Source organism: Trematomus bernacchii, unplaced genomic scaffold, assembly GCF_902827165.1.
Source record: "Trematomus bernacchii unplaced genomic scaffold, fTreBer1.1, whole genome shotgun sequence".
NCBI classification, from domain to species: domain Eukaryota; kingdom Metazoa; phylum Chordata; class Actinopteri; order Perciformes; family Nototheniidae; genus Trematomus; species Trematomus bernacchii.
The window spans coordinates 31280573-31292979 of record NW_022987739.1 but is presented as its reverse complement, the minus strand read 5'-3'; the positions used below and the strand labels follow the sequence as shown (position 1 = coordinate 31292979).

The 12407-nt window shown below is 40.4% G+C and overlaps 1 protein-coding gene across 1 annotated transcript in view; it reads right to left on the bottom strand.

The window, feature by feature from the left end:
• Positions 1 to 12407, bottom strand: part of vwa8 (von Willebrand factor A domain containing 8) — a gene marked incomplete in the record, with an annotated part of 121664 nt that overhangs the window by 46484 nt on the left and 62773 nt on the right. The window contains 8 exon segments of the mRNA XM_034147112.1: positions 1173 to 1377; positions 2988 to 3069; positions 3721 to 3925; positions 4075 to 4226; positions 7983 to 8092; positions 9201 to 9326; positions 9592 to 9659; positions 10041 to 10160. Of these exon segments, the coding sequence (XP_034003003.1) occupies positions 1173 to 1377; positions 2988 to 3069; positions 3721 to 3925; positions 4075 to 4226; positions 7983 to 8092; positions 9201 to 9326; positions 9592 to 9659; positions 10041 to 10160 (1068 nt within the window).

The following is a 12407-nucleotide window of genomic DNA, read 5'->3' as shown; positions in this document are numbered from 1 at the left end:
TCGTGGGAGAAAAAGGTTCCTATTTCTGATTGGCTGGGCGGATTGCAAACCACGCCCCGTAAAACTCCCAAAAGGTTTTGTGAAGCCGCCATTTTATTATCCTTACATTAGCATTATTAGCATTAGCCCAGCGCACAAACGCAGAGAGACTAACTTGGCATGGCAACACAAAAGAAAACATGGGAGCGGTGGAGATGAGGAGGTGTCGGCGTTCTGGCGATTTACTCCGGGGACTTCGGGTGGCAGTATACGCCGTGAAGTTGTTTGCGGCCTGCCAGTAAACCCAAAGCAGAAGAAGAAGAAGTGACGTCAACGGCTTCATTTGGCTAATCCTCCCCCAGGAACTTATTCCGGTGTGAACGCGATCTGTACTTAGTTCATGAGAACTAAAGAGTTCTCATGAACTAAGTTCTCATGAACCTTTGTGGGAAAAGTACTGCGGTGTGAATGCACCTTATGATTCCCATTTCTGTTATAATCATTCATTTGTTTTAGTATCATGTGAAGTCAATTGTTGGTTCAATAAATACATCATTTAAATTTCATTGTGTTCATATTACCTCATTGCTTCGCGTCGGGCCGAACCACGCCCCCTTAACTGTGATATAATGGCCATATACCACGGCCTGTCGTGAGCTATTGCTTAAATATACTTTGGTAAATTTTGAATACAAACCTTGAATTGTAAACGTTTTTCTACCCTTCTACAACATTTGAAAATGTAATATGACAGTGGGGACATCACTACTGTAAAGAGAGAATGCACCCCTCTGTGGTGGTGAGAGAAACTGCAGGCTGCAAGCATTTCTAATTATCATCCAAATCTCTTAACTCAGTGATTCACAACTTCTAGATTAACCATTTTTAACCCGTGTGTGTCACTCAGGAAATGTTTGGCTTCACACTTTCTTGTTTCTATTTTTTGGAAGTCAAAATCTTGACTTTTTACTTTTTTTTCAGAAGTTTGAAAAAAGGCTACATTTTGAGTATTTTTTTACCAAAGGTGACTATTTGTTTGTTCTGAGAAAAAAGTCACAATTTTGACGTTTTTCATTAATCTGGAAAAAGTATTTTTCCGTAAAGTATTAGGTTCGTTTTTTGAGGAGAATATTTGTATCCTCTAAAGACATCAGAGCAAGGTTTAGGTTTCCCAAACAAAGTAATATTCTTACCTGTAGAGGTCTGCCGTCCTCCGTCCCGATCATGTTCCTCCACTCCATCAGAGAGCGCTGCAGGTTGTCCAGTCCCGTCTCCCACAGTCTGACGTACCCCCCCATATCCACCGTGACCACGCCCCCTGATCCCAGATCAGAGAGCAGCACGTCAGACTCCGACACCTTGGACAGCCAGCCGGTGTACGGAGACACCGTCACTGACCTGAGGAGCAAAAAGAGGAAGCTGAGTCAACACACTGACACAAAAAAGGGCATCAAGACCAGGGTTGGAGTTATGTGGGAGCCAATGGGAGCTGAGCTTCCCTAAAAGGAGGGTCTGAGCTCCTATAAAAGCAGTGAAATCATACATCTGTGGGGGTTGCTAATATATTACCAACAACCATTATTTTAATCACAAATAATGCCTTTTTCAATGTAATGAGTATTATTTACGTTAACGAGGTAAACAGGCTAAAAGAAAAACATGTTTTCCAAAAGAACTACGCATCGTATTCTCTCTTGAAGGACAATATGCCTGCACTTCACCTCCAAGGTGTATAAATATCACCCGTTATTTACGTTATTACCCGGCTGTTATTGATATATATATCTATATAACGTTAGTTTTAAAAAAAAACTTAAAGCTCAGATTATAACTCGAACCCTGATCAAGACTGTCCCTAATTGTGACATTTAATCTTTTCTCTAATGTGAACTTTGACTATTTTTTAAAGATGTTCTCTCTGGGATTTTCCTGGTCTTAAAATGATTAGAATCAGAATCAGAAAACCTTTATTAGTCCCACAGCGGGGATAATGTTGTGTTGTTTCCCCAAATTGACGCAAATTGGTCAGAAATGTTATGAATTGCGGTGAATATTTTCATTTAGATGAGCAGGTAAAAATCTGATATGCAATATGAAATAAGGCTAAAATATTAATAAACAAGTGACTTACAGAGAACATCCCAAAACACGTTGTCTCTTGACAAGATCCATAATGTGATTTGACGCTACTATCTATCCTTTTAATTTGAGATTTTACAAAAAGAGGTAGGGGAATTAAAACACAGTAAAACAAGTAATAAAAAGGGCATCAAGACTGTCCCTAGATTTTAACTTTTCTCTAATGTGAACTTTTATTGCTTTTATACAATATATGTATACAACAAATATATGTTCTGCCTGAGCTTTTCTTGGTTTAACATTTTAAAATCAAAGAAAAAAGTTATTTTTTCCCCCAAAATTGACGTAAATTGGTCAAAAATGTTATGAATTGGGGTGAATATTTGGATTTAGATGAGCAGGTAAAAATCTGATATCCAATATGAAATAAGGCAAACATCTAAATAACTAAGTGACTTACACAGAACATCCCAATTTGTCTGTTGACAAAAAAATAAATGTTTTTGGACGATTTGACTGTTTTTTTTACTTTAATCTCAGAGACTTTCTGATTAATTCTTGCAAATGCTTGATGCTATTATCTCAGACAAAATATTGTATTTTATTTCCTTTTAATTTTGAGATTTTCTCTTGTAAATAAACTATTTTTATATCAGAGAATATGTAGCATGAATCAAAATCAAAATATGTATTCATATTTGCATATATGTATGTCTCATGGGAGGAAAGGCTGTTTTTTTACACGTTAACTTTTTTTGTAGTACATTAAAAATCAGAACATCATAAGACAATGAATCAGTATTTCTCCATGCAATGCTGTCTCCGCCCACTAGCTGGTGCTAGATGATGCAAAAATGATGTTCTTATTATTCTAAAGTATTATAAAAAGTCAGAGTAAGACACAGTAGGAAACAGGTGGATGTGTTTACCTCGGGACGGGAATATATTTCACTTTTTTGGAGTTCAGATCAGTCACCTCCAGGTACGCCGCTGTCATCGGGGGGGTGACATCTGAGGGACGAAATCAGTTTGAATATATCTGTGACTACTCGATTTGCACGTCTGCCCGATTTGCACTGCGTAAGCGCGAGTTGATCTGCCGTATTGGACCGCTACGTACGGCAATCCAAGTGGGACATTTGACAAAGCGGCGTTTCGCAAAGACGAAAGAAAAAACGACCGCATTAATCTGAACGAGAGAGATGAGTTATTGTTTCCCGATTATTTGAGAGGAAATCCTTTTAGTGGGTTAAGTACATTCTTAGAATAAGTGAGACATGGATTTAACTTCTGTTTGACAGCCTTCACACTGGAAAAATAAGAAACTGTAAATGTTTGCAATCATTTATGGCATTCATAATTAATATCTCATTCTTAACTGTGAATTGCTTTCATTTATTTAACATTAGAAATGTATTAGTCTGGCGTAACTTTTTCTGTTGAGATTCCTGGAAAAGGGAAATTACTTTTCATAAAACAAGTTGATTCAAGGACAAAACTCTGTTATTAGATCAGTACGGACGTCAAATGTCCTGTTTGGGTTGCCGTACGTAGCTGTCCAATATAGCAGACCAACTCAGGCTTGCGCAGTGCAAATCGGGCAGTCACAACATCTCATAAACACATTTTTCTGAGCTCATTTTGTATGATGTGACCTCTGACCTTTGGGGTAGACCTCCTTCAGGGGCACCTTGTTGGGGGGGAGGGCTCGGACCACCTGATTGGCTGAGAGCAGACTGACACAGTTGTCCCGTTTGGGCGTGCTGGACCTAAGTCCGCCTCGAAGTAAGGTGTTAGCCCCGCCCTCAGCAATCCTGACCTCTGATAGGTCAACAGGCCTCTTAAAGCTGTACACCTCATTAGGGGACTGGATGAGAAAAGAAATGAAGTCAAAAATCAAACACACACTTACAGTAGCTTAGCTGTGAGTGTGTGAATATTCATGAGTTCATCTCGAGCACCAATACTAGATTAGACCCCACCATTTTCCCCCTCATGTCCTCCTATAATCCTCACCACGAGGTCTGGGAAGCCCACGACGATCCGAGCGAAGGAGCCGCTGTCGGACAGGATTCTGTTTGGAGAAACGATCTTCTGGTCAAGAGCGGCGCTCAGGTTCTCGTTGGGAAGCTGCTCACTGGACACCATCTGGGGAACAGACTCCTCCGCTGAGAGGGAGGGAAGAGGACAAACGGAGCATGATGGAACAGAGAAAACAATCATTATTACTTAAAGGTCCCCTATTATACTGTTTTTCATCAATATATTATAGGTCTCAGATATATACAGAACCTGTCTCTGATTGGCTGAAACACCAAACAGATCATTGCAGCATCCCATAATCCCCTCTGTTTCAGCCCTGTTTCCAAAGTGCTGATTCTCTGTCTGTTACTTTAGATGAAAATAAGGAGCCCCTCCCCACGTCCCTCTGAGAGAGATTTGGTTAAAAAGAACTCAATGGTGCTCTAGGAGGAGATTCAGGTGATAAGGTGGTGGGGGGGTTACCTTGGTTGCTGATTGGCTAATGGTTACACAAGACAAAACATCGTTATGACATCACAAAGTGGCCAAAATCTGATCAGCTCATTTTCAGACAGGTTTTTATATAAATGGATCAGGACAAAAAGAGAGAGAATCTTTGTTCCTGAAACTTTCAGAGTCTCTTTACACAGAGGGGACACATGTTGATGAAGAAGAGACATGAAGAAGAGGGGACACATGTTGATGTAGAAGAGACATGAAGAAGAGGGGACACATGTTGATGAAGAAGAGACATGAAGAAGAGGGGACACATGTTGATGTAGAGGAGACATGAAGAAGAGGGGACACATGGTGATGTAGAAGAGACATGAAGAAGAGGGGACACGTGTTGATGTAGAAGAGACATGAAGAAGAGGGGACACGTGTTGATGTAGAAGAGACATGAAGAAGAGGGGACACATGTTGATGTAGAAGAGACATGAAGAAGAGGGGACACGTGTTGATGTAGAAGAGACATGAAGAAGAGGGGACACGTGTTGATGTAGAAGAGACATGAAGAAGAGGAGACACGTGTTGATGTAGAAGAGACATGAAGAAGAGGGGACACGTGTTGATGTAGAAGAGACATGAAGAAGAGGGGACACGTGTTGATGTAGAAGAGACATGAAGGAGAGGGGACACATGTTGATGTAGAAGACACATGAAGAAGAGGGGACACATGTTGATGTAGAAGAGACATGAAGAAGAGGGGACACATGTTGATGTAGAAGAGACATGAAGAAGAGGGGACAAATGTTGATGTAGAAGAGACATGAAGAAGAGGGGACACATGTTGATGTAGAAGAGACATGAAGAAGAGGGGACACATGTTGATGTAGAAGAGACATGAAGAAGAGGGGACACATGTTGATGTAGAAGAGACATGAAGAAGAGGGGACACATGTTGATGTAGAAGAGACATGAAAAAGTGGATTTAGCATAATAGGTGACCTTTAATAAAAAATATGGTGTGCCTATAATATCTCTGAGCTCACTGCAGAAAGCCTGGATACACTCGTATATTTCTTCTTAGATAACGACTAAATTCACCTTCCTCAGTGAGGTCTTCTGCGTTATTGCAGTGACTCATGAACTTCCTGGTCTAAATTGTTGGACATTACTCATGACTTCACGTTGTGCTCTCACTAACTCTGACATGGAGCCATATTCAAGTTTGATAGTGATGACATGGCTCCCTTTATGGTTTTGGTTTTGACTCCAGGGCAGTTGACAGATTGTCAGCGCGGACATATGGCCGCCCGAGGCACCAGTGTATTCTCCTTATGTCCGTCTGCTTGATGTTGTTAAGGATTGACATTATGTCTTTAATTAGAGCTGGATATAAACGTAACGTGTTAATGTTTGCACAGAGCAGAGGGAGGTTCTGATCGTAGAGCGAGGGGAAGGGAGGGTACATTTCCAAGAAATACGTCAGAATTTCTGAGATAATTCATAATCTCTGATAAAAATCTCTTAAATGTTGTTACTGTAAATTTGTATTTTTTCAACATGTTCTACTTTTTTTAATGCTATTTTATTTCTATTTGAGATGTTTCACATCTTGGATTGTTTATGTCTAGTCTTTTATTTCTCTTGTGTACAATGCCTTGTGCAACGCAAAAATGTCCCAAATTGGGATCAATAAAGTACTTCTTATCTGTTCTTATCTTATCTATAGAGGTAGATTTCCCCTGATAATGGTGATATTAAAAAACTCACACATTTACAAAAAAATCGAGTTTTGTTTCACCCCTTACTTCTGGCTTTGTAATTATCCCAAACAAATGTCCAACTTCAACTCACATAAAACACCATTGTTGAGATCTCCATATTAGGTTGAATACTTAAAACGAAAGTTAGTTATAATCAAATATGATGAATTATATTCTTTTATAACCCAAAATGAAAATGCTTCATATTTTATGATTTTCTGTATTTACATTATATACAAAACACAAGTGGTTTGTTAAGTTGAGTGTAAGGCCTATTATGGTTTATGAGTGTCACTGATAAGAGAGGGGAGACAGTTTTTCCCTCCCAGCGGTGCACAAGGGGGGGGGGGGGTTCCTGACTTGTTGGAGAAATATTAAGGCCCCAAAAATCTGTTTATGCCATAGCCATAGAATAGGTCTGGACATGTCCCGTCCTGCACATCAGAGGCCATACCCAGTTTCCACAAATATGGGTATGGAGGAGGTGTCTTTAGGTTTGTCTGTCCTGTTTTGAGCATAAAAACACTGGCTGAGAGGGAGCAAACGAGAGAGAGGGGGGTTTTCCCCTGGTAGCTCTCTCCTGGTAGCTCTCTCCTGGTAAAGCTCTCTCCTGGTAAAGCTCTCTCCTGGTAGCTCTCTCCTGGTAAAGCTCTCTCCTGGTAAAGCTCTCTCCTGGTAAAGCTCTCTCCTGGTAGCTCTCTCCTGGTAAAGCTCTCTCCTGGTAAAGCTCTCTCCTGGTAAAGCTCTCTCCTGGTAAAGCTCTCTCCCGAGAGCTGGGTTTTTCCTCTGTAAGGTTCTCTCAAACTTGGTAAATATCTCTCGAATGTATTTGTTGAATGCTGATGAATTGTGTGTTGAATGATTATAACCCAGCCACCTATGAGGATGGTCCTCTGAATTCATGCTGGACATAGGTGTGTAAATGAATTGATTTGTTGAATGAAAGTTTGAATGAGGAGATGCCTCTAAATTCTGTCGGACGATTTTAAATAAACTGAATTGGGCAGTTGAAGTTACAATTTAGAGTAATAAATGTAAGACTGTGAATTGAGGTTTCATATTAGTAATTGACCACAGCATGAAATATTCTGTATGATTGTCATGTTGTAACGAGAGAAGGTAAAACCCTGTTCAAGTGTGGACCAATTTTTCTTCAAATAAACTGATCCCACCCTTTGGATTGGGACAACTTAAAATAAATCTGCGCTCTCCTCTCCTGCTTGAAAGGTAAGATTGCACACTGCCACACTCACACTTAGGTAGGGCCACATCTCATTACTGATATACAAAATCCTTCTGGATCGCTTAAACAGATTTAGCGGGTCGTCTGAATTGAAACAGCAGTTAATTGAACCTGGTTCTCCAGGAGTTAATAGGTGAGGTGAGATCTTGCTGACGTTGGTGGATCTGCGCCAAGCAGTAAACTTACAGAGACTCAATAACTTCTGTTAGGTCAATTAGTAGGTCTGAGTAATTTGCCGGAATAAATGAACAGCCCTCCTGACTCTGACACCATCGTAGGGACATCTTCAAGTCTTCATCTGCTTCCACTATTTATTTAATTTTTACTTTATTATTTGCCCTTCTTGTTTGTTTGTTCACACCATGTAAAGCGGCCTTGGGTCCCTTTTAAAGGCGCTATACAAATGTAATCTATTATTATTATGATGGGATCCTTCTGGTTGTATTCACCTGAGCTGGCTCCATGTCCCTGGCTGACTCCGTCCTCACTGAGGCTGTGAAGCTGACACACTCCAGAGTCCTCAGCCCCCATGTTCATGGGCTTCGTCAGCAGGAACTTCCTACACACACACACACACACACACACACACACACACACACACACACACACACACACACACACACACACACACACACACACACACACACACACACACACACACACACACACACACACACACACACACACACACACACACACACACACACACACACACACACACACACACCCACACACACACACACACACACACACACACACACACACACACACACACACACCACACACACACACACACACACACACACACACACACACACACACACACACACACACACACACACACACACACACACACACACAATCAGTTATTCAAACAGTAAAGATTCTGCACTGACCCCCCCCCCTTCAAAACACTGACCAAAACACACCTCTTCAGACTGGCTTTTAACGTGTGAATTATGTTGTGTTGCTGTTTTAATATTTTAATTCAACTTTTTACATTTGATTTTATTTCCTTTTTATCACTGTGAAGTGTATTTGAGCACCTGGAAAGGCGCTTAGAAATCAAATGTATTATTATTATTATTATTATACATGTCTTAATCTATCTAACCATGTTTAAAGTGTATTTTTTCTGCTTTTTAATGACTTTAAATGACGTGTTCTTAATGCTTTCAATGTTTTTGTTGTAGTAAATGTATCATTAAGTCTCATTTAAGTATAACTTCCTTCTCTGGTTGGATTTCCCCGTGGTTTGAATTCACATCTAGCTTCTAATTCTCACTTCCTTAGAACAGACAGAAGGCTGTCTCTTCGCCCATTGTTAGGATTTATATTAGATTTGTAATGTATGCAAGTTTCAACCGTCTGGCCAACACTTCCTGTAATATATACGACTGAGACCTTCTCCTTTCATTGCTTTTGAGTGTATACAGTGTTTGTATGTTCTGTTGCATGTGGTCAGATTTCTTTAGCACACATTGGTGCAGGTTATCTGTCCTTCCAGCTGGGAATAAGATTGATAACACAACTTTGGTTTAAGCTTGTATATTTGTTCTTTTCTTACCAGAAGGTGATTAAGAGTGGAATTTCCAGCACAGTTTTTGAACTTTGAATTGCCTTGTGCCGTATTGATAAAGTCCCTCAGAGAGATGTGTCCTACTCACTTGTTGGAGTTGCTCTCCTGCAGCAGCCAGCGGTCCTCGGCCACCAGGAAGACTGACTTCAGGTTCACCGGGAGAGAGATGGTGTGCACACTGCCCTCCAGAACATCCAGCACATCCAGCTGGTTCCTACACACACACACACACACACACACACACACACACACACACACACACACACACACACACACACACACACACACACCACACACACACACACACACACACACACACACACACACACACACACACACACACACACACACACACACACACACACACACACACACACACACACACACACACACACACACACACACAGACACACACACAGATGAATACCAGCGTGTGACTGAGATTGTGATGTTTATCTACTTTAGATCCAGTCACTCACCCGTTCTCCTTATAGAAGAGGAGCCAGTTTTTGTGGGAGAAGTCGTGACACATTTTATGTCCTCCTTGCTGAAAAAATAAGCACATGTTGTTTATTTGTATACTTTAAACATTGCATATTCCTCTGTATGTTTTGAATTGTTATATTTTCCTTGTGCTTAATCTTTCTATATTTTTTATTTATGTACTATTATTTTTGTAGTTTTATATCGTACAATATTTGCTCGTTTTTTTCACAATTTGAATTCCTCTTACTGTGTTTATGAATGCACCGTATACACAAAAGCAAAATCCCACTCTGTGTAAACCTACTTGGCGTTAAACCTGTTTCTGATTCTGGAAATGTTTATCACATCTTCATTGAAAAAAACAACGTAAATTGGACATTCTTAATTTCTCCACATGCAGATATGTAGAGTGTAAGAGTTGTGTAACAGCGTGACCTCTGACCTGTGGCTCCTTGCTGCTCCACCAGTTGGAGGCTCTGGTTTGGGGCTTCTCGTCCTCTTGAGAGAGGAGGAGTCTCCGCACGGCGCCCGTCTCCATGTCGATGTGCAGCACCGTGTTGGTCTGGAGGAGGAACACATTCAAAGAAAGTGGAGATTAAATGTCAGAGGAAGACTCAATTCAGAGTAGTTTGCCAGAGCAGCGGTTCCCAACCTGTGGGCCGCGAAGGCATTTGCAAAACATTATGATTTGTGTGGAAACATTTAATTATTAAGATTATTTTTCTCATTTGAACCTCTTTTCTCTTTCTCGATCCTCCTTAGCAACGGTCATTACAGTCCTTAGCAACGGTCATTACAGTCCTTGACAGCGGTCTGTTCTACTGGATTAACAACGTGTCACATGTTCTGAATCGACCAATCAGAACTTTATTTAGCCTCCGTATTGTTTATGGTAAAATGTGAGTCGTGAACATTTTTAAGATTCTTAAGTGGGCCCTGAGTTGAAAGAGTTTGGGAACCGCTGTGCTATAGAATTCATATATGTGTATACCCCAAGATAGCAGAGCTATATTCTGTGCAGTATATGTTGATATATTACTTAAAGTGGACCTATCATGCTATGTAAGGGATAATGTGCAGCGACGCGGTCATTATGGGTAAAAGAACACCGACAGGCAGATCAGGAGCCCGACGCGAAGCGGAGGGATCTAGATCTGCATGAAGGTGTTCTTTTACCCATAATGACCAAGTCGCTGCACATTATCCCGCTTATTACATGGCCACATTCTCAACAAAACTTAATTGAAATGCTTTTATGGATTTAGAAAATGATTTTATTGATTTAAAAAATAGTTGTATGTATTGATTTAAATTGACATGCATCCGCTAACAAAAATAGTCCGTTGTTACTGTTTGAACTAACGTAGCAACGGCAGGAACTGCTTCGATAGCGTTTTTGAGGAGCTTTTTGATTACAGATTTGAAAACATCGTTGCTTGCTTTAAAAGTAGCACAATTCATTATGTCAAACCTTGGGAGGTATCTAGATATCCCTGCCCTAATGCAAAAGTAACTGGCAACTGAATATGTGTCGCCGTTTGATGTCTATGTCTGGACCGCTGCGTAAAAAGGAGGGTTTCTGCCCGTTAATTCTCCGCTGTTTCCTTGTCGCTCTTGTCTTGTCAGTTCGAAAAGCAAACTGCATACAGTTTGCTTTTCAGCCAAACTGTATACAGTTCAATCGACCGGACTTCTTTCTGCAGATTTGAGCGTCCTTAACAACGGTCATAAATCCTTGACAGCGGTCTGTCTGTTCTGGATTAACAACGTGTCACGTGTGCCGAATTGACCAATCAGAATCGAGTATTCAACTAAACCATGTAATAAATTATAATAATATAGTGTAGGACCATACCTATATAAGGCATATTTATACTTTTTTTTTTTCAAAATACCAAACAGATCATGCATTTTAGCCATGCCTCATTTTGCTCAATTTGACCATTTCTAGCTCTGTTTGTGCAAGGGCTGATTCTGTGAGAACAGCACCACCTACAGGCCTGGCATATGTACTACAGCGTCTCCAGCGCTTTCGAACGGCAATGGCCGTGGCTGTCTCCTCCTGATTGGTGGAGTTGGCCCAATAGCCGTAGCGCCACCGTCCTGACGTCAGGACAGTGTTCAAATCTGGATCAGTTTTTATCAGATCCGTTGCAGCCCCTTTTTTAGAGATTTGGGTATGGAGGAAAATAGAGAGGGTTGTGTTTTCTGACACTTGGTGAGTTCCCTGGAACACCGGGGACACATATTCATGTATAAAAGACGTACACAAGTGCATTTTGCATGATAGGTCCCCTTTAAATACCATCATGATTTTGATTATCTTTGCAAACAAAGCGGTCAAATACATTAGAATAAATGTAGCACTGTGTTACTCTGGAGGGAGAACGATTTTAAAGATGGACAGAAAGTGGAGGTTAAATGTAAGAGGAAGACTCAATAAAGAGTGAAATGTTAATATATCAAAATATGTGTATACCTCCAGAAAGCAGACCTATATTATGTACAGTATATGTTGATGCATTACTTATATATCATCATGAGAAAAATCCAAACTAGCGTGGAAACAGATTCCTTTCTGAAAAATATGGAGTATGGCCTCGCATGACATGAAAACTCTGATTATTTGAGAGCAGATAGCCATATACTTGTACATCATTGTATATACCCAAATATAGATAGAATATGTATAACTTATTTAGTTATTTCAATGCAGTACACAGCTCTGGGACAGCTTGTATACATTACATTTTTTTACATTACATGTCACTTGTTAGACGCTTTTATCCAAAGCGACTTACATACTCAA